The sequence below is a fragment of the Oscarella lobularis genome, chromosome 5 (genome assembly GCF_947507565.1).
Source record: "Oscarella lobularis chromosome 5, ooOscLobu1.1, whole genome shotgun sequence".
Lineage (NCBI taxonomy): Eukaryota > Metazoa > Porifera > Homoscleromorpha > Homosclerophorida > Oscarellidae > Oscarella > Oscarella lobularis.
In genome coordinates this window covers 3,025,002-3,046,031 of record NC_089179.1, presented here as the reverse complement: position 1 = coordinate 3,046,031, position 21,030 = coordinate 3,025,002, and the positions used below count along the sequence as shown (strand labels likewise).

The window sequence follows — 21,030 nt, the reverse complement described above, 5'->3', positions numbered from 1 at the left end:
CGACCATTCGAGATCAATAAGAGAGCAAATGGTCATTCCGTTTTGAAGTGAAGAAAGCAAGCGTTTACCTATACAATAACGACATGATCTTTATCTACAGTAGGTTTAGTTTAATTATTTTCTTTTTGTCCTACGGGACACCTGAAAACGTCCGGGACTGCTGTCTACAATCATGAAAGAGGTGATTCTTTTTGTAGCGGCTCTCTCCGGCTGCCTGCTAGCGATTCGAAAGTGCAAAGCAGCGTAGCGCGACGTTTCTATGCTAAATTCTCTCTCTAGGTACTTCGCGGGCGGAGTTTGCCGCAGCAAACGCCGACTTTCGGGCAAAACCGTTATAATAACGGGCGGAAACACGGGAATAGGCAAAGAGACGGCAGTCGAACTCGCAAAACGCGGCGCACGCGTCATAATCGGCTGCCGCGACGCGAAACGCGGTCGCGCCGCCTGCGAAGACATTCGCCGACGCGCGAAACGCACAACCGACGTCGAATCCGTCGCGTATCGACATCTCGACTTAGCAGACTTCGCATCGGTGCGACAATTCGTCGCACGCATGCGCACAGAAGAACGATCCATTGACGTTCTCGTGAACAACGCGGGCGTCTATCGATGCCCGTATTGGCGCACAGTCGACGGTCACGAGATGCATTTCGGCGTAAATCATCTCGGTCATTTTCTTCTCACGCTTCTCCTCATGGATCGTCTCGTCGAATCGAAACCGAGTCGCGTCATCAACGTGGCGTCACTCGGTCACAAACGCGGTAAAATTGATTTCAATGATTTGAATTTTGAACGCGATTACGATCGACGTGTCGCCTACTGTCGAAGCAAGTTGGCGAACGTGCTCTTCACTCGCGAACTTTCGCGTCGTCTTGGCGACGGAAGTGTCGGCGTCACGGTAAACGCTCTACATCCGGGGATTGTTTTTACAAATTTGGGTCGACACGTGATTCGCGGATTTTGGGGCGTCGTCAAGGCGATTCTCGTCGCGCCGATCGCTCTGCTGTTTCTCAAGACGCCGTGGCAGGGAGCGCAGACGAGCATCTATTGCGCTTTGGCTGAGGAATTGGATGGGGTGAGTGGGCGTTACTTTGTCGATTGTCGTCAGGCCGACGTCGCTGATGTTGCAAAGGACGATGAGGTCGCTCGTCGATTGTGGGAGGTTAGCGAAGAGTTGACCGGTGTGACGTTGTCTGCTCATTTTTTGTGAGAATTGTCTGTTACCGGCGACGACAAGATTGTTATTCGTTGAATCAAGGAGGCTGTTTTGGAGATATCTTCCCAGAAGTAAGTCCCTTTTACTGACGAAAAAAATGGTCTTACTTTTGATTTTAATTAAATGATTGACGCAGATACTATAGTTGAAAAAGGCGACGCCAAAATGAGTAAATAAATAAATACATCAATACATAAATATATAGGTGGGCGTACGGGGCTTTGGTTCAGTTGTTACTCTCTATCTCGACCCGACTTTTTGACCTTATGGCTTTTCTTGAGGGGGCCCCTTTGGGCGTTACGTGTGCACAAGCGATCAAATGCAGAACACGTGCAGACAAGCGAACGTCAAACATTCAACGATGTCATTAAGCTCACAGTCGCGTGCCTTAGAAAGCGTCAGTATAGAAAAGTTTGCCTAAGTGGTCTTTTCATTGCCAATCACTTGAACTTCTGCGAGACTCAGAATACCCGTTTGATTTGTTTCAACTAGTTGCCGAGACAGTATGAATGCCTAGCCTCGCAAGCCAGTCCGTTCTCCTCCCGGGGACATCCGGGGGCTGGCTTGCGAGTGAGATCCGCTTCGTTTGGCTTTCTATAGGCGTGTGGCAAACGAGCCTATCGACTAGATTCTTTGTACGCCCGCGGGCAGCGGCGTAGCCTCGCGTGCAGGCCCTTCTCCTCTGATCCCGGGGCCTGCATGGCACGCGAGGCTAGCAGCCAGGCCAGAGCTATAAATAAATATTCTGCCAGGCTAGCATTAGCCTCGCGTTCGCCAGGCCCTTCTCCCCTCCCGTGGAGAAGGACCTGGCGAACGCGAGGCTAGGCTAGCATCACGGATAATAAAGTGCTAGCATCTCCGGGTCCGTGCCCTGTACGGGCTTTGATCAGAATTGATCACGTGAGTATGAGTCTTCTCTCTCTGCGCGATCGAGGCGGCGCCCGACGTCGAAGAGGAAACGTTTTGACTGTGTATGTCTTTACTTTTTGCGTATAGTACGATGCGAGGGGGAGGGGGCCCTTTCCGGTGCGTACAGTACGTGCCCAGGCAGAGAATTCCATTTAAAACCAACAGCAACAGCAGCAGCAGCAGCAGCAAGACAACAAATTTTCAATTGCGAACATCCAAGACGTGCAGACAAACGAGCATCAATCATTCAGAAAATGTCGCCGATTCGAGCGGATGGAAGTAGAGCTCTCACTTGCCTAAAGCATCAGTATAGAAAAAGAACCTATTCCTCTAAAATGGTCCCGTCATTACCGATCACTTGAACCTCAGCAAGACTAAGAACGTTCTTTCCGAGGAGGTGAACGCGAACGATACCTACTCTCTCGACTTTCTTATCGAACGTGTATATTTCGGTTTGCGTGCCACCGACGAAAAAATTAATGTTTCGTCGCCTGCGTTCTTCCGTACCAATCTAGCAGCGTGATGTTGAAATTTGCGAGATTTTCCATGCAGCAGTCGACGCGATTGAAAACGCGAACCGAGTAGACAATACGCGTGCCTGGGAGCTCGACCTGCCACCAGGCTTGATCCTCGTCGTTCGTTTGAGCGACCGAGCACCACGGATCGAAGACGCCCTCCGTGTTGCCGTCGACGGCCAAAGAAGCGGTCGGTGAACACGAGTGACTGGAGGTCGAGCTTTGAGTTGCGGGTTGGTAATGGGCTAGGTTTGTTTGGGTGGCTTCCGAGTTCATTCCTAAGAAAATAATTCGAGTAATTATGTTATGTGACAGGAGGTAGTCCTTCGACTCTTTTACCGACCGTAAACTTCTACTTCAGCGAGACTGAGAACGTTTTTTCCGCGAAGCTGGACTCGAACGTAGATAACGTCTTCGAGTACGGGCTGCACTTCGAAGCCCATGATCTCTCTGTCACCCTGAACTTCGTGGATGCTTCTCAAGACGTTGTGGGATTTATCTTTCAGTATGACGTCGAAGTTGGAGAGACGATCCATGTCGCCGAGACGATTGAAAACAACGACTGAATAGACGGTTGAGCCTTTTCTCAAGTTGACTTCCCACCACGGTGCCGCCTCCTTGTTCGTGTGTGTGACTGAGCACCACGGATAGAAGACGCCCTCGTTGTTTCCGTCAATCGCTTTTGAAGCGGTGGGGTTGCACGAGTGAGAATAGGTAGAACTCTGCGTTGCTGTTCCAAAAACTGTCAAATCGGTGTAAAATTTCCACGATTTTCTCAGAATTTCGTAATCTAGAAGAACGCCTGAATAGTCTAGGGCCCCTTAGCTAATTGCATATAATCGAATTAATGTCAAATTGAACTTCGACGTTCGGGCCGCGCATCTAATTAACACTACAATCAGCGCGTGGGGATTGAAATGCATATAGAGTGCCGACTCGATCTGCAAGTCGACTCTCACTCTACGCCGTACGTTGATTTATGGAAATGCGATCATCGATAACGAAACAAATGGGCCGAACAGGCAGAGCGCTGGTCGCTATCCTAAAATGTCAGACTCTGTCGCTCGACTCGACCCACCGAGGTGTCTAAAGATCATTACATGCTTTCTTTGACGTTGCAATCAGCCTAAATTGCGGATTGCTTTAGAATTTTTCGAGGGCCGCGCGACAGTTCAATATTCCTTTGAGCTTCGATCGCTTACCGCTCGTGAAATTTGCTCCGAATGCAAGCGAGGAAAAGAGAGCAGTAGCGCCCAAAACGGCCGTCACCAGGAATGCCATACTAAGATCCGCTTGCTATAGGCGCGTGTGGCAAACGTGCCTATCCACTGTCCTCTTATATAATTCATGCACATGTCGCACCGCCCGGCGCACGATGTTTGCACGTGAACAATTGCTCTTCTGGCTTCATTTGCCCACGGTGTCTATTTTTCAGCATTACTTAACTTGAAGGCCCGCGGGCGCTTTGCATGTATTAATTAAGCGCCGCCTATTTCAACTGTACTCATGGGATAGCATCTTCGTCGATCTTTTAATTAAAATCAGAATTAAAACCTATTTTTTCGTCAGCGAAAAAGACTTACTTATCATTTTAGAAGATAACCTGTATCTCAACAAACATCTGCTTGAATACCAATCTGGTCATCGCCTGTAACAGACTCTCCTCAGGATAAATGAAATACAGTATTGTCTTTCTCGGCCCGACCTTGAAACACTTTACCGGTAAGGCTTTACTTTTTGAGGGGCCCCTTTGGGCGTCACGTTTGCACAAGTGATCAAATACAGAACACGTGCAGACAAGCGAGCATATAACATTCAACGATGTCATTTGCTGATTCTAGTGAGCGGAAGCTCACAGTCACGTGCGTTAGAAAGCAGTGATTTATTGCTGAAGTGGTCTTCTCATTGCCAATGACTTGAATTTAATTGAGCGAGACTCAGAATACCCATTCCAAGGAGGTGAACGCGAACACGCCACACGTGTAACGTTCTTGACTGTCTCCTTTATTTTAGGCATGGAAAAAATGCGAATTGATTTTGATCTGTCAACCGCGTTTATTTTTAGCAAGTGAATCCAACGTTGGGTCCGCGCGCTGTACGGGGCTTTGATCCCGTACAGTGCAGTGATCACGTGAGTGTAAGTCTCTCTCCTCGCTCTCGCAAGCTAGAGGTCTATGCGCAATCGAGGCAGCGCCCGACGTGGAAGAGGAAACGTTTTGACGGTATCTCTTTACTTTTGCGTGTGGTACGATGCGGGGAGGGGTCCTTTCCGGCGCGTACGCGCGTCCAGGCGAAGAATTGCGAACATCCAAGACGGGCAAACGAGTAAACAGCAAACATTCGAAAACGTCATTTCGCGATCAGACGATCTTTCGACTCCTTGAACATGTTTCGACCAGGAGTGGGGGTGGGGGAAGGGGATCGTTTATAATGCATACTGTGCCCACGTGATCAAATGCCAATATTCCATTTAAGCAACAACAGCAGCAAGACGACACAGAACATCCAAGACGTGCAGACAAACGAGAAGATGTCTTTTCGACTGCCGGTATTCGAGCGTTTGGAAGCTCACTCGCCTAAAGCATCAGTATAGAGAAAGAACCTATATGGTCCCGTCATTACCAATCACTTGAACCTCAGCAAGACTAAGAAAGTTCTTTCCGAGGAGGTGAACGCGAACGTAACTCACGTCCTCGACTTTCTCCTCGAATGTGTATATTTCGGTTTTCGTGCCACCAGCGAAATTTTTCGTCGCCTGCGTTTCGCCGTCCGCGTTTCGCAGCGTGACGTTGAAATTGGCGAGACGTTCCATGCAGCAGTCGACGCGATTGAAAACGCGAACCGAATAGACAGTGCGCGAGCCTCTGAGATTGACCTGCCACCAGGCTTGGTCATCGTTGTTCGTGCAAGTGACCGAGCACCACGGATAGAAGACGCCCTCCGTGTTACCGTCGACGGCCACGGATGCGGTCGGTGAACACGAGTGACTGTAGGTCGAGCTTTGAGTTGCGGGTTGGTATCGGGCTAAGTCTCTTTCGGTGGCCTGCGAGTTTGTTCCTAACATAATAATTCCGATAATTAGGTTAGGTGTTGCGAGCCCTTTGACTTTTTACCGACCGTAAACGTCCACTTCGGCGAGACTGAGAAAGTCTGTTCCGCGAAGCTGAACTCGAACGTAGCGAACTCCTGTGAGTATGGGATGCACTGAGAAGGCCATGATCTCTCTGCCACCCTGAACTTCGTGAATGCTTCTCAAGACGTCGTGGGATTCATCCTTCAGTATGACGTCGAAGTTGGAGAGACGGCCCATGCAGCAGTCGATGCGATTGAAAAGAATGACTGAATAGACGAGTGAATTGGCCTTCAAGTCAACTTCCCACCACGCTGAGGCATCGCTGTTGGTGCAAGTGACCGAGCACCACGGATAGAAGACACCCTCGTTGTTTCCGTCAATCGCTTTTGAAGCGGTGGGGTTGCACGAGTGAGAATAGGTAGAGCTCTGCGTTGCTGTTCCATAATCTGCCAAATCGGTGTAGTATGTCTGAGAGTCTTTCAGAATTTTGTAATCTAGAAGAACACGTGTATAATTTAGGGCTCCTATGTACTAATCAAATGTAACTTGGACGCTTCGGCCCGCGCATTTGACACTGTCTGGCTATTTGTATGTACTAATCAAATGTATCAATTGAACTTTGACGCTTCGGGCGGTGCATTTAACACTGCCTGGCTATTTGCATATACTAATCAAATGTATCGATTTAACTTTGATGCTTAGGGCGGTGCATTTGGCACTACAATCAGCGCGTGGAGATTGAAATGCATGAAGTGTCGACTCTAGCTGCAGCGGTCTCTCCACTCGACCGTTTTAGTTATCATACAAAGTCCTCAGGTCAGACGTAGCTAAATGGATTAAGCAGGCAGAGCGCCGGTCGCTATTAAAATGTCAGGTTCCGTCGCTTGAGTCGACCTCACCATGCAACGTGTCCAGAGAGCACGTTTTGTTACATGCTTTCTAAGACGTTGTAATCAGCTTAAAATGCGGATTGCTTTGGATTGTTTGAGTGCCTTGACAGTTCAATGTCCTAATATACTGTAGTCTCGCTTACCTCTCGTGAAATTTGCTCCGAATGCAAGCGAGGAAAGGAGGGCAGTAGAACCCAAAACGGCGGTCACCAGGAATGCCATACCCAGATCCGCTTGCTTTGGCTTTCTATAGGCGTGTGGCAAACGAGCCTATCCACTGGACTCTTATACTGCATGCGCATGTCGCACCACACGATGTTTGCACGTGAACAATCGCTCATCTGGCTTCATTTGCCCACGGTGTCTATTTTTTCAGCATTACTTACCTTGAAGGCCCGCGGGCGCTTTGCATGTACTAAACGGCCTGCATGAAGGGAGCCGGGCCGGCCGGAGAAAATACGTACGGTATAAACGATCTTTCGATTCTTTGACGTTGAGAGCGAATATTCAATTAATTATATAATATAATGGGCTTGTTGCCGGGTTTTCCACTTATGCTAGCCCACCGTAGTTTGACCGAATAGGTGCGAATTCCAAACTGGTTTGAATACAGGTTTGACCAGCCAGATTGCTATCTTTAGAAATTGTGACGCAACATGCATCGACGACCGCGCTCAAAATGGGGGAAGCTCGAAATACCGACGAACGCTCTTCGAACCGCAGAGTAGCTACAGAACCTTTCGAAGAGCATTGTCGATCGCGAGAGAATCGAAGAAAAGTCGTGGATTTCGCGTACGGGGAATCATTTTACGCGATTACGGACATCCGGAAAAAAAGACGATTGGCGATATCGACTCCACAGTCTTCCTCTAAGTCTCGCAAAAGCAAGGCGGTCCGATATGGAAGCGTCCAGACGGTATGACTCTACTGCATGCGTAGAACGACGCGGAGGGGGCCCCATTCAACCTTCGACGCCACGAAAAAGCAGAAATACAGTACACGCTCACGAAAAAGCGAATACGCCCCCGAAACACTAAATACACGCAAATAGAATCTGTAGAGCCCCGCAATTGGCCTTCGTAGATTATTAGTTTTCATTTTTCACTTGCACCCTGAGGGTAGACTTGTGATAACTAAAACGGAGAGTCATCTCCACGCGCTGATTGTAGTGCTAAACGCGCGGCCCGTAGGGTCAAAGTTCAATGTGACGTAGTATATGCAATTAGTACGTAGTTCCAAAAGCGCTGCCCAAAGCGTCCAAGTTCAATGATACATTTGATTAGTATATGCAATTTGCCATGTAGTGTCTAATTCGCGGCCCTAAGCGTCGGAGTTCAATCTGACATACATTCAATTAGGACTGTATGTGCAATTAGCCGAGGGGTTCTAGACTCTACAGGTGTTCTTCTATATTACAAAATTCTGAAAGTCTCTTCGACATATTACACCGATGTCGCAGTTTATGGAACAGCACCTATTCATTTTTCTCCTTTATATAAAACTGTATCGAAAAAATGCTCGTTCCTTGTTAGATAGGAAGAGGTATAGATAGAATGGGATTTTTAAATATAGGGCTAACTAGCACGTGCTATCAGCCAGTGCCCCGTTATACGTTAGTTTTTTCTTGATGTGGGAAAAAGTCCCTGCGAGGGTTTACTCCGCTTCCTCTTCTTTGGGGTCCCCTATTGTTCAGATCTTGTAGTCGTAGATGTAGATCCTTACTCAGAGTTGGCGAAGTTGGTGAAGTTGGGTGGCCAGCAGGACGTCTATCTCGTTGACAAATGCGATCTCGTTTTCTCCGAGAGGGCTACGCGTTTATGATATCCACAGGCTAGCGACAATAAGTAAAATTTTAATTATTTTAATAATTATTTTGATATGAGGTTGCATTTCTGTGTAAACTGTGGCACCACCCTCATGTTTCGGGCTCGGTTTCCTCTTATATTCCTAACCTAGTAGTAGAAGTCAGTGGTCCTAGAGCGTTTAAAAACGATGAATCTGTTGGTTTGAGACCTTACGCGACCGTGAACTATATGTATAGCTCATGGTTTTTTGGCGATTTTAGTCACTCCTTAGATTCCTAATTTTTTGAAATAGGACACTGTAGTTTAGTTGTTTGCTTGACCCCGCAGTGACAAATTGACGTCACGCGTTCAATTTTGGCTAATATTTGGCATTCTGTGTAGACAACGTGTGCCCAGAAGTTTGACCGGAAATGTGACCGACTACTCGAAGTGAGCTTTCCGAACTGTAAGAAAGCTTACATCTCAGAAATTTTCTTTTTGCCAGGCCTCGATTCTCCTTCTCCTCAACCAATCCAAAATCATTCAAGGTAAATACACTATTCTATTTTCGTTTTCTCGGTTCTCTTCTTTCCTCTTCACAAGGAATAAATCCAATGCAGAAACAAGATGAGGATGAAAACAAACGGCCTATTTTTTCTGCGATTAGTCTCTATCGGACGAACTGTCTAATAACTGCATAGAAGAATGCTTTTGAATATGTAGACGTAAGTAAATATATAGATTTACATGCTTCCCTCTATGAAACAGCAGAATTGCAGGGCTCACGTACGTGTGGGCGATGGGACTGCGCGGGTAGCCCTCTCATCGCTTCATTGCTCGGCGCCGTATCGGTTTCAAATCGAACAACAGCTCACGGACGCGGATCTCGCAGAGAGCCCAACGAAGAAGTTTTCAAAAGCGCATGTGCGTTAGGGACGTCGTACTGGTGCCATCGATTCAATCGAGGTCCGTATGAAACGGCTAATCAACGCCCTTTCGACGCCCATCTGAAAATGTGAAATGGAGGGGAGGGGGGGTATTCTTTGTTTGTGCTTTAGCTCGGTTTCTGAAGAGGTCTTTCGTTCCGATGTCGTCATTCACCTCTGGGCCCCGAGGTGACTAAATAAAACCGGCCCAACTCGAGCCAGAGAGGTTAAACGCGGCGCAAACGCAGGGGATTCAATCCCTACTCCCGTGGCATGAGTGTTAAACTGCCTCCCCACTTGGGCAAGACGCGGTGGGTTACAATCGCGGTCCACCCCCGTGCCTTGGTATATAAAGGCGCCCCCGGGACAGATGGGTTACTGTCTCCCCGAAAGAGGGCCTGGGTCAAGGGCACTTCACCTGAAGACGCCGGAAGGACGCTTATTTTTGTTTTCGCAACTTCCGGTTTACTTCCGTGTTTATTCAATAAAAACTATCGCAGCCTCCTCACTAGTGTCTTCCGCCGGGCCGCTTTTTGATTACGGGGTCTTGCCCGAGACCCCGGAAAGACGCGACGTGCACACGCGAATTCTACTAGGACGGCTACATACCACTGTACAAACTACAAAAATAACAATGAAGTCAGCGTGTTTTCAACGACCGTGCCGACCATAGATGACGTCCAATGCAGATTTGAGTTGGACAGTTCGTCCCCCCGTCCGTTCTCTGAAATAAATAAATAAATAAATAAATAGAAGGTTCCGTGGCCTTACCTGACTGGGAATGTCTAAGATCTTGAAGTGGTAAAAAGCCCAGCAAAGAACCGTTACAAATATCACCGTTGACAACCGCGCTTTGCGAACCAATGCTGGCTCACCACCAGATAGGACTTCTGGCGGCGGCTACTCGTAATGACGCGAATGAATTTGTTTTATGATTCTGAAAATGAGTTATGAGTCATGAGTCATATGCATGAGAAAGCCATACGCCTGAGAACGCCCACAAAGCCTTGCAAAAGAAGGAAAAGGATGCAGCCTTTCTGCAATTCATGGGTCAAGGTATTGTGCGAAGCCTAGACAGCTCGTGGCCTTCCCTTCAGCACAAAGTGAAAGAACGTTCTCAGCCGTGATAAATAAAACAAATATATTACATATTTTGCCAGAAATCCACGCACCTGAAGGTAAAGGACTACATTTCGTGTACTAACCTGAAATCAATCAATCAATCAATTCCCCGTTGTTATCAAAATGAACGGAAGATAGTGTCGTAATCACTAACGTGATTGACCCGTGCATATGGACTAAAGGTGCGCGTATGGCAAACTAGGGCGAGCATATAACGCTGCACGATTTTTTTGTCGCTGTCTAGTTCTATTCCAATAAAACGCTGCCTTCGCTGTACAACTAGGGTGTGCGCTAAAACAAGGGACCCTTTTTTTACGAATACCGGCTCACTTATCTCTAGAATACAATGCATCGTCTAGACAGAAGAGAGGTATCTCTATGAATACTACGTCCTGTGCGCGGTAACAAATCAAGACAAGACGCTCTTTGCCTAACAGGACTGGCTATCTAAAAACTGACCTATGCTCACTAGGAAAACGAACGGAACATGCTGTCGTCGTATGGCTTATGAAGGAGACGATAAAACGCTAGCGACGATCACTTGCCCCGTCACAGAAGAGCCCAGAAATCAACGACCAGGTGCACAAACTATTCAGATAAAACTTTTCTAAATGCATCTCTCTGTGTAAACTGAAGGATGAAAGCTGTGTTCCTCTTTCTATTGGTTTGCGCTTCCGACACCTACGCTCAGGAGGCATCTTACAGGCGAATGAGCTGATTCAGCCGGAGTGTCCCAGAGTCTTCTCGGACTGCTATCCTAATCCGTGCCAAAACGGGGGAAGGTGCGTCGTTGGCATAAACTATTGCATATGCCCTACTGATTTCACTGGTCGATGCTGCGAATGCCCTCCAGGCAGCGACTAAAGCTGCGTGAATGGCACAAACTGAGGCAATGTAAGATGCTGCGTGAATTTCGTCGTTGTCTAGCTCTATTCCAATAAAAACGCTGCCTTTACGGCGTAGCTGTGCGCTAAAATTCGGAAGGAGTGAAATTCATATGTATGTCTCCACACAGGAGACCCTCTTTATGTGTTGTCGCTTACCGGACCTTGCATCTTCTTACAGGCCACTTCTGTTCCCGTTCGATCTTCCAGAGATCGCCTCGAGGATCTACGAAGATCTTAGCTGAAGCGAATCGAGAATCGCGTTTGGAAGGAACATCATACCTAAGTAAGGTTCTTTGGATTGAGGCAACAGAGCCTCTTTTAGAATCCACGTTGGTGCAAGGGGAGACAGGACTCATGGGCGTGTAGTCCTCTTGAACCTTCCGTTGATCCAACGCGAGGTCGTAAGCACCTTCGCTGTATAATCGCAGCACAAATGTCGTCAATCGCCTCTACGTGAATTCTTAGGACGGATTCCTCTCCCGACAGCATAAGCCAGTGATAGGTAGCATTCTTCGAGGTAGCTAGCTTTCAATTGAGCTTGGAGTGTCCGCCACTCTCTCCCCGAACCGTGTTCCAGCTCCTCGTCTCAAACGAAATACGGGTGATTCCAAACGCGACGACTCGAAGACTCGAAGCGCGAGCGAGAGAGAGCGTCGGCGTTCGGGACCGACGACTAGGCGCTACGTTAGGACCAGGATGAACTTCGAGCACGTATTTCAGCGCAATTTTCTCGGGGTCCCGCTACGCGTAGAAACTTAAATTGTCTTACATAAACGATGAACCGATCCAGTCTTCGTCGTTTTAAAGGTACACCGTCGCTTGCAACAGGATTGCGGGAGAGCTAGAGCTGATTTGCAGCGGTGCAGGGTCCCGGACTCATGGCCCGGATGAGGATTATAACTAAACATTTCAATCTGCACGCACAGGAATTGAAGGTCAAACATGCGTTGAAATCGACTACAGTACCAAGGGGCTTCGTATGATTTAATTTGGCTTTCTCGGTATGTGACAGTAACTAACAATAATTAGCTACAGTAGTGCTGACTTCCTAAATCAATCAAAACAGCCAGACTAACTAACTAACTGACTAACTAACCAACTAACTAACTAACTAACTAACTAACTGACTAACTAACTAACTAACTAACTAACTAACTAACTAACTAACTAACTAACAGCAATGACTGAAAAAAGATTACAGAGTCTCACATATAATTCTTTTTCTATCTATATCAGTTGAGTAATTAATGTATACTATCATCTGAAAATCATATGTAAAATACCGATGACTATCAAAAAATCCGCAAACATCGATCGTAGCTGATATGTAGTGACTTACTGAATGATTTGTGCTCGTGTAAGGAAAGATTGCTCAGCTATAACTACGACTTCTAACAATAAGTAGGGTTCTCATACTTAACACTCGCTGATTTCACCAGTTTCGGCCGCTGCTTCTCTTCCACCTCATCGCGCTCTTTCTGTAAAACATTCCCGTGTGTATTGCGCTTCAGACCGCTCGGCGCAGAAGAATCACTCACATCCACGTAAGCGTCATCAGATTCAAGCAATCGGGCTTTTTCTTTAAGCGTTTGATTCAATTTAAAAGAAGTGACAGGACTCATTGACGTGCAATCGGGCAGCTCGGATTGCGTTGGCGTTAAAGCGTTGGTGTCATCCGCCGAGTGCTTACTACGCTTTTTCGACGCAGAACCAACTTCGTCGTCGTCGTCACGCAGCTCCACGTAAGTGTGAGGCACCACCAAATCTGGTTCTGCGGAAACTAATTTGCTTTTAGACTCCTCACTCTCGTTCTGTGAATCCGCCAAGTGCATACTACGCTTCTGACCGGTCGACGCAGAAGGAACGCCGTCGTCACGCAGCTCCAAGTAAGTGCGAGGCGCTGGTTCTTCATACGTGGGATCTAGTTTGCTTCTAGACTCCTCACTCTTGCTCTGTGAATCCGGCAAGTGCGTACTACGCCTCTGACCGGTCGACGCAGAAGGAACGTCGTCGTCAGGCAGCTCTAAGTAAGCGTCAGGCACTGGATCTTCATACGTGGTAGACTCCTCACTCTCGGTCTGTGAATCCGGCAAGTGCGTACTACGCCTTTGACCGGTCGGCGCAGAAGGAACGTCGTCGTCAGGCAGCTCTAAGTAAGCGTCAGGCACTGGATCTTCATACGTGGTAGACTCCTCACTCTCGGTCTGTGAATCCGGCAAGCGCGTACTACGCTTATGACCGGTCGACGCAGAAGGAATGTCGGCGTCACGCAGGTCTAAGTAAGTGTCAGGCACTGGATCTTCATACGTGGTAGTCTCCCCACTCTCGGTCGGTGAATCCGGCAAGTGCGTACTACGCCTATGACCGGTCGACGCAGAAGGAACGTCGTCGTCACACAGGTCTAAGTAAGACAATAGACCTTGGTAAAATTTGGTTCCAGTAGGATTGACAGGCCTTATCGGCGTGTAACCCAAATGAGCGGGTGGCTTTGATAGGGTCGGCGACACCGCCAAATGACGTGCAGATATATCGCCCATATCGCTCATAGCTTTCAAAGCGCTGGCGACGTCGTCCGACTTGATTCGTTCAGACGGATTCCTCTCCCAGCAGCGAATCATAAACTGATACACGGACCGGGGACAGAGCGACGGGCGATTCAAACTCAAACCACCGCGAAGAATGCCGTCGATCACTTCCTCGTTGTTTCGACGAAAATACGGCAGAGAGCCCAAGGCGAAGATCTCCCACAGAACAACGCCCAGTGACCAGACATCCGATTCGACCGTCTGTTTCTCGTCGGCGATCGCTTCCGGCGCCATCCATCGAATCGGCATCGCAGCGCCTTTACGACGACAGTACTCGTCTTTGTACACATCTCTCGCCATGCCATAGTCAGAGATTTTGATTGTCAACTTATTGCCGTTTTCGCCGACGAAAAAGTTTCGCGCGGCGATGTCGCGATGAACGAACCGGCGCGACGCGAGATAGGCGACGCCGGATGCCGCCTGAGCGGCGATGTCGACGAGTTGCGCGATCGAGAGAAGAGGACGTGGATGCGTCTCGTTCGGTTGAGCATTACGAATGTACTCCTTCAAATCGCCGTGTTTCGTCAGTTCGACGATGAGATAGAGAGGTTCGTCGCGCGTGCAGATTCCGAGAAGACGAACGACGTTCGGATGATCGAATTCCATCTCGATTTCCATTTTTTTTCGAAAATCTTCGGCCGTTTCCTGCGACGATCCTCGTTTCATTGTTTTTACTGCAACACGCGTTTTTTCTTCGTCGTCGACAATTCCCGTGGCCCACGCGAAATAGATTATTCCGAAGTGTCCTTCGCCGAGTTCTTCTTTGATTGTGAGACGATCCTTGCTGAATTGGAATTTGTCGTACGATGGCCACGTCATGAGCCAGCGAGGTATTTCGTCGTTAAGGCTTTCGTTTTGGTTTTGCATATCTTGTAGTAGAATTTCTTCCAATTTTGACTGACGACGTCTCTTTCGCACGCAGATTATAATAATCACAAGTACGATAAGTAATAGCATAGCTGCAGGAACAGCTACAGAAATGACGATTGTCATTGTGCCATCACTCTCTAAATGATGATCAATAAGAGCGAGAAGGAAACAACGATGCACATATTACCTGCGCCTTGTGGCTTACGAATGGGCGTCGGTATCAGGAAATGGCAAGGATCGCTGCTCGGACCGACGGTCGTTTGGTTGAAATCAGCGCGACTTTCAGCTACCATAGTTACCGTGTACCACTGATCGAAGTCGATCGTCGACTGATTGAGGTTCAAGATATCTGATTCACTGGCTGATTGCCCGACGTACATGGTATGACTAAAGACTTGGCCCACGCCCGTTTTGTTTCCTTTGAACAAATTGACGCGGTATCTTCGACGTTTACCGAGCCAGTCAGTAACGTCCGTGTAATTTAATCGAATTGCCTGCACTTCGCCTCGATTTCCCTGAAGGCCTTCACAATAGAGAATCATAGGTGCAGACTGGGGATCTAAAACCGAACACAAATAATTAAAAAAACATATAGTTGTCATATTAATGACAGATTTGTTGCAATTGTTACTATGACTCGTACCGGAACATTCGGATATATTTGCAAATGGATTTCCTGTTAGAATGCACGTGTCGCAGTTCTGTCCTTGAACGCCACCGCGGCACGAACACTGGCCCGTCGTCAGGTTACAGCTTTGGTTCACCGAACCCGGCAAATAACATTCGCAAACTGAAAAGTACACCACGTTAGCCGCGTATAGAGCATTCAAAGGACGTCCTATACTTCTCAGAGTGGTCCGTGCTCGGACAATGGAAGTACGAGGACCGCCTCCCATTCTCGTAAAAGCCCTCATCCAAACTGAATATTCACCAAGAGGCTCCAAGTTTGATAAAGTGTAATTCTATGAAGCGAATTAGATTACATATACCAGTTGATAAACGGTCTTACTGTAGAACTTGGAGATGCATTCACAGATTGAACTAGCACTGCTGATTCGCTCACTTTTTGAAAGTAAATGACATACTTCTCCAACAAGCCGTTGATGAGGGTACACAGCAACGGGGTCCACGTCACCAAAAGCTCCTTTTCTCCAATGCTTCTGAACACGGACATATTCCGAGGAGCGCCAGTTGGTCCTATTATTTTAATAATTAAATAAAATGTATTGATACTTGTACAAAATTGCCTTACTGCCTTCCAACGTCAAAACAACGTTAGACATCCGACCGCTTAAGTATCGAACTCCTAACGACGCATCTAGAGATACTGCGTAAACATAGACATCGTAGCGTGAGTAACTAAAACAAGAAACAAGTCCTTCATAAGAGCGTCAAGGAGAGGAGATAAAGATTATAGAACCTCATCAAGTTGGTGATCACAATTTCTGTTTTGTCTTGCACAGAACTGCTGACGTAATAATAATCATTATCACAGGAATGCATCATTCGGACGTGCTCTTCTTCGCTGCTCACACTGTCGTTGCTGTAGCCATTGAAAGAACATTGGTAACCAATTCGTATTCCCGCAAACAATCCATTGAAATCTCTTGGAGAGAGAGACCAAGTCACTTTGAGATCAGACAGACCATCTATGCTGGAATTGGAGGTGACATTGAGAAAAGATAAATTTGTTGGAGTTTTAGGCGGTGCTAAAATTTCTACAATAATCCGTTGTTTTTTGGACTATTTGCTGTACTGACCTGCATACGTTCTAACTGACTGAACCGGAGAAAAAGAGCTGGGACCAACGTGGGTGAAAGCCCGGATTTTGACGTCATAAATTACGTACTCTTCCAGGCCAGTCAGGTTCACCGATTGAACATTTCCGCTTACATTAGCTATATGAAGCTCCGTATCAAACTCTGCTCCAATGTAGTAAATTTCATAAAGAATAATAATCCCGTTGCGATCTTTCGCAGGAGGAGGATCCCATTCAACATGAAGTTCGCTAAGACAGCGATTCTGATGTAAAAGAGAATTAGTAGGAGTGACTTTTAAATTAGCTGGCGGTCGACTGGGCACTGGAAAACAAAAAGAATAGGCATAGATATTCAAAAATTTAAGTACTCTAACCGTCTTCGTCAGTGATCACGCTTATTGGCAAACTTTCCGGACCGAGGCTGCCTAGGATAAAAGCAAATACGCTGACATTATAACGAGTGAACTCATTCAATCCGGTAAAAGTAAGTGAGAGCATTCCACTGAAAATCAGCTCCACACGATACGCAATGAGGCTTATGCCTGTAGCACACACAACCCCATAGTTCGCAATGATGCCATTGACAGGCGGGTCCCATGATACGTGCAAACTAGTCGAATTCAAGACACGAACAGAGACATTTGCAGGAGGAAAAGTTAGAGCTAAAGAAAAATAAACATTAAGGAATTACGCGCCGGAAAGGGCGCGCCGTCATTTGTTTTCCTTTACGTGTCTGTTCCGTTGCTGTTGTCGGCACAGTTTCAGTCGTCTGCGAAGCGGTCGACCAAAGTAGCAAGTTGAAGACCAAGACGACGCGCAAATCCGAACGTCCTATAATAACACAACGACATTCGATCTGCACGTGCCACGCTGCTATATAGCCAGGTGTTCTATATAACTATAACATGAGCCCCATACATAGTGCGCTTTGCTTCCTCGCCACCACGGCCATTAGTCATCACACAGGACCTTCGATCGCCCGTACGTGTCTCACCTTGGAAGATACATCCGATGCGATTGACCATGACTTGATTCGCACGCGCAATAGAACGCGTCAAACTCGCTTGCACCTCTGTTGCCCGTTTCTCAATCGGTCGAGACAAGCGGGAACGGGCTCACTATAGACTCGGAGATGAAGTATCGATTCGGAGATGAAACCTGTAGGAGCGGAAAATTAGGCCAAAGATGTGCTTGTGGCCAAAGGTGTGCTTGCCGGAGAGCCGTTGTACGCGTGGCCGCGGTTTGTTGAGGTATGACCAGGAGACGTCGATGACTCGATCTCTATAACTGAGTCTGGCTAGACAAACAAAATTCTAAGTTCGAGCACACGTGTGAGAAAGCCTTACTCTAGCACAACGTCATCACCAAGACGCTCTTCCCAACGACGAAATCATCACTCGACTCTGCTGAGAAGCCAATCTTCTCATGTCCCGAAAAACCCTTTCCGGCCGATGAGGCGGTGCCTACTATTATATCAGTCACTGCCTAAAATTAAAAATGATTCCAATGATCCGTAGTGTGGGCAGGTCTACCTGTAGAGTAGCAATGCCTAACGCATGATTTGTGTCGTTATTAGATGCATGGACGTGCATCGAAAAGGTTGCTCTGCCTACAGGTAATTAAGTTCTTCGCTCGGATGGGACACCGGTGGACGACTGATTGTCGAATGCATTTTCTACACTAGGATCCTTCTTACTTGTAACAGGTCCCGATGCTGGAATGCCGTTTCTCTACTAGGAATTTTTTTTCGGACAGTTGATCTCAGATGATCAGATTATGTCCCCCACTCCCTCATTCGCTGCAATCGCCGCACGAATGACGTCGATCGTCTCTGAGTGAATTCTTCGGACGGATTCGATCCTCTCCCGGCAGCGAACCATAAGCAAGTGATAGGTGGCATTCTTCAAGGTAGCTAGCTTTCACTTCAGCTTGGAGTGTCCGCCACTCTTTCCTCCTTGTCTAAACCGAAGTAGCTACGGGTGACTCCAAACGCGAAGAGTCGAAGCGCGAGCAGGAGAGAGCGTCGGCGTTCGGAACCGACGACTAGGCGCGCTACGTTGGGACCCGGAGCACGTACGATCGAGACTCGGTCATTTTCTCGCCGAATCGGGGTCCCTCGAATACTCCGTTACGCGTAGAAACATACTTAAACAATAAACCGATCCGGTCATAGTCGTTATAAAGGTACGCCGTCGCTAGCAACAGGATTGCGGGCCGGGAGAGAGCTGATTAATTGTGAAGGTGCCGGGTCCCGAAATCTAGCCGGCCCGGATGAGGATTACAACCAAACTTTTCAATCTGCACGCCTAGGAATTGAAGGCCAAACATGCGTCGAAATCGACTACCAAGGGGCTTCGTATGATTCAATTTGGTCGGCTGGGTATGTGACACGTACAGTACTAACAATATTGCATGAAAAAGCTACTAGTATAGTGCTGAAATCCTAAACAGATCAAGACTAACTAACAGCAATGACTAAGAAAAAGATTACATATAGAGTCATGCTGATCAGCCAGATACAAAAACATTTACTGCTTTGTACCGTCCTCTAATAAGTAGACATACTAATACTTTCGTCTGAAAATCACATGAATTAAAATATTGACAACTATCAAAAACTCCGCAAATATCGATCGTAGCTACCGCAGCATGATATGTAGTGACTTACTGAATGATTTGTGACGTGTAAGGAAAGATTGCTCTGCTATATAACTACGACTTCTAACAAGTAATGTTCTCATACGTAACACTCGCTGATTTCACCTGCTCCTCTTCCACCTCCTCGCGCTCTTCCTGTGAAACCTTCCCGTGTGTATTGCGCTTCAGACCAACACTCATATTCACGTAAGCGTCATCGGATTCAAGGAATCCGGCTTTTTCTTTGGGCGTTTGATTCAATTTTGTGTCAAAAGAAGTGACAGGACTCATTGACGTGCAATCGGGCAGCTTGGATTGCGTTGGCGCTAAAGCGTTGGTGTCATCCGCTGAGTGCTTACTACGCTTTTTCGACGCAGAACGAACGTCGTCGTCACACAGCTCCAAGTAAGAGTGAGGCACCAAATCTGGTTCTGCGGAATCTAATTTGCTTCTAGACTCCTCACTCTCGTTCTGTGAATCCGGCAAGTGCGTACTACGCTTCTGATCGGTCGACGTAGAAGGAACGTCGTCGTCACCCAGCTCTAAGTAAGTGCAGGGCAGTTCTGCATACGTGGGATCTAATTTGCTTCTAGACTCCTCACTCTTGTTCTGTGAATCCGGCACGTGCGTGCTACGCCTCTGACCGGTCGACGCAGAAGGAACGTCATCGTCACGCTGCTCTAAGTAAGTGTGAGGCGATAGAGCTTGGTATAATTTGGTTCCAGAAGGAGTGACATGCCTCATCGGCATGTCATCCACATCAACGGGCGGCTTTGATGGTGGAGCCGGCGACACCGCCAAATGACTTGCAGATATGTCGCCCATATCGCTCATAGCTTTTAAAGCGCTGGCGACGTCGTCCGACTTGATTCGTTCAGACGGATTCCTCTCCCAGCAGCGAATCATAAACTGATACGCGGACCGGGGACAGAGCGACGGGCGATCCAAAGTCAAGCTACCCCGAAGAATGCCGTCGATCACCTCCGCGTTGCTTTGACCAATATACGGCAGAGAGCCCAATGCGAAGACCTCCCACAGAACAACGCCCAGTGACCAGACATCCGATTCGACCGTCTGTTTCTCGTCGGCGATCGCTTCGGGCGCCATCCATCGAACGGGCATCGCAGCGCCTTTACGACGACAGTACTCCTCTTTGTACTCATCTATCGCCATTCCATAGTCAGAGATTTTGATGGTCAACTTATTTCCGTTTTCGCCGACGAGAAAGTTTCGCGCGGCGATGTCGCGATGAACGAACCGGCGCGACGCGAGATAGGCGACGCCGGATGCCGCCTGAGCGGCGATGTCGACGAGTTGCACAATCGAGAGAGCAGGACGTGGGTGAGTGTCGTTGGAATGAGATTTTCGAATGTAGTCCTTCAAATCGCCGTGTTTCGTCAGTTCGACGATGAGATAGAGAGGTTCGTCGCGCGTGCAGATTCCGAGAAGACGAACGACGTTCGGATGATCGAAGTCCATCGCAATTTCCATTTGTTTTCGGAAATCTTCGGCCGTTTCCTGCGACGATCCTTGTTTCAGTGTTTTTACTGCAACTCGCGTTTTTTCTTCGTCGTCGACAATTCCCGTAGCCCACGCGATATACATTGTTCCGAAGTGTCCTTCGCCGAGTTCTTCTTCGATTTTGAGACAATCCCTGTTCAATTGGAATTTTTCGTACGATGGCCACGTCATGAGCCAGCGAGGTATTTCGTCGTTAAGCCTTTCGTGTTGGCTTTGTATGTTTTGCAGTCGAATTTCTTCCAATTTTGCCTGATGACGTCTCTTTCGCACGCAGACTATAATAACGATAAGTAAGAGCATAGCTACAGAAACAGCTACAGCAATGACGATTGTCAT

General features: G+C 47.7%; 5 protein-coding genes across 8 annotated transcripts; 1 reads left to right on the top strand and 4 right to left on the bottom strand.

Moving 5' to 3' along the window:
* Positions 1 to 165: 165 nt before the first annotated feature.
* Positions 166 to 1,407, top strand: LOC136186943 (retinol dehydrogenase 13-like). Its single transcript, XM_065974432.1, has 2 exons — positions 166 to 231; positions 280 to 1,407. The coding sequence occupies exons 1-2, from the start codon at positions 173 to 175 to the stop codon at positions 1,208 to 1,210; spliced, it is 990 nt and encodes a 329-aa protein (XP_065830504.1). The 5' UTR covers positions 166 to 172; the 3' UTR covers positions 1,211 to 1,407.
* A 1,194-nt stretch (positions 1,408 to 2,601) lies between these two features.
* LOC136187392 (uncharacterized) lies at positions 2,602 to 3,921 on the bottom strand. The gene is made up of 3 exons (XM_065974971.1): positions 3,843 to 3,921; positions 2,984 to 3,430; positions 2,602 to 2,918 (listed from the first exon to the last, which is right to left on the bottom strand). Exons 1-3 carry the CDS (start codon positions 3,919 to 3,921, stop codon positions 2,602 to 2,604), a joined length of 843 nt encoding a protein of 280 aa, XP_065831043.1.
* A 1,321-nt stretch (positions 3,922 to 5,242) lies between these two features.
* Positions 5,243 to 6,825, bottom strand: LOC136187391 (uncharacterized). The gene is made up of 3 exons (XM_065974970.1): positions 6,747 to 6,825; positions 5,758 to 6,207; positions 5,243 to 5,697 (listed from the first exon to the last, which is right to left on the bottom strand). Exons 1-3 carry the CDS (start codon positions 6,823 to 6,825, stop codon positions 5,243 to 5,245), a joined length of 984 nt encoding a protein of 327 aa, XP_065831042.1.
* A 5,676-nt stretch (positions 6,826 to 12,501) lies between these two features.
* LOC136187869 (uncharacterized) lies at positions 12,502 to 18,784 on the bottom strand. Of its 4 annotated transcripts, none has more exons than XM_065975589.1 (15): positions 18,683 to 18,784; positions 18,069 to 18,495; positions 17,883 to 18,021; positions 17,750 to 17,833; positions 17,531 to 17,694; positions 17,266 to 17,367; positions 16,911 to 17,198; positions 16,538 to 16,858; positions 16,198 to 16,486; positions 16,030 to 16,136; positions 15,787 to 15,974; positions 15,622 to 15,739; positions 15,421 to 15,567; positions 14,965 to 15,336; positions 12,502 to 14,914 (listed from the first exon to the last, which is right to left on the bottom strand). In XM_065975589.1, the coding sequence occupies exons 5-15, from the start codon at positions 17,559 to 17,561 to the stop codon at positions 12,714 to 12,716; spliced, it is 4,164 nt and encodes a 1,387-aa protein (XP_065831661.1). In that variant the 5' UTR covers positions 17,562 to 17,694; positions 17,750 to 17,833; positions 17,883 to 18,021; positions 18,069 to 18,495; positions 18,683 to 18,784; the 3' UTR covers positions 12,502 to 12,713. The 4 variants fall into 4 exon arrangements, with proteins under 4 accessions (XP_065831661.1, XP_065831662.1, XP_065831659.1 ...); XM_065975590.1 differs by having other exon boundaries at positions 18,069 to 18,145; positions 18,233 to 18,771; XM_065975587.1 differs by having other exon boundaries at positions 18,069 to 18,771.
* A 296-nt stretch (positions 18,785 to 19,080) lies between these two features.
* Positions 19,081 to 21,030, bottom strand: LOC136187390 (insulin-like growth factor 1 receptor). Its single transcript, XM_065974968.1, has 2 exons — positions 19,776 to 21,030; positions 19,081 to 19,715 (listed from the first exon to the last, which is right to left on the bottom strand). Exons 1-2 carry the CDS (start codon positions 21,028 to 21,030, stop codon positions 19,258 to 19,260), a joined length of 1,713 nt encoding a protein of 570 aa, XP_065831040.1. The 3' UTR covers positions 19,081 to 19,257.

Coding starts and splice junctions, on each gene's coding strand:
- LOC136186943 (XM_065974432.1), top strand. CDS start 173: ATGAAAGAGGTGATTCTTTTTGTAGCGGCTCTCTCCGGCTGCCTGCTA. Junction 232..279: donor TGCCTGCTAGCGATTCGAAA/GTGCAAAGCAGC, acceptor TTCTCTCTCTAG/GTACTTCGCGGGCGGAGTTT.
- LOC136187392 (XM_065974971.1), bottom strand. CDS start 3,921: ATGGCATTCCTGGTGACGGCCGTTTTGGGCGCTACTGCTCTCTTTTCC. Junction 3,431..3,842: donor CGGAGCAAATTTCACGAGCG/GTAAGCGATCGA, acceptor GCGTTCTTCTAG/ATTACGAAATTCTGAGAAAA. Junction 2,919..2,983: donor CGCTGAAGTAGAAGTTTACG/GTCGGTAAAAGA, acceptor TTATTTTCTTAG/GAATGAACTCGGAAGCCACC.
- LOC136187391 (XM_065974970.1), bottom strand. CDS start 6,825: ATGGCATTCCTGGTGACCGCCGTTTTGGGTTCTACTGCCCTCCTTTCC. Junction 6,208..6,746: donor CGGAGCAAATTTCACGAGAG/GTAAGCGAGACT, acceptor GTGTTCTTCTAG/ATTACAAAATTCTGAAAGAC. Junction 5,698..5,757: donor CGCCGAAGTGGACGTTTACG/GTCGGTAAAAAG, acceptor TTATTATGTTAG/GAACAAACTCGCAGGCCACC.
- LOC136187869 (XM_065975589.1), bottom strand. CDS start 17,561: ATGGTCAATCGCATCGGATGTATCTTCCAAG. Junction 17,199..17,265: donor AACAGCAACGGAACAGACAC/GTAAAGGAAAAC, acceptor ATTTTTCTTTAG/CTCTAACTTTTCCTCCTGCA. Junction 15,740..15,786: donor ATGCATCTCCAAGTTCTACA/GTAAGACCGTTT, acceptor TTCGCTTCATAG/AATTACACTTTATCAAACTT.
- LOC136187390 (XM_065974968.1), bottom strand. CDS start 21,030: ATGACAATCGTCATTGCTGTAGCTGTTTCTGTAGCTATGCTCTTACTT. Junction 19,716..19,775: donor GCCGGATTCACAGAACAAGA/GTGAGGAGTCTA, acceptor GCACTTACTTAG/AGCTGGGTGACGACGACGTT.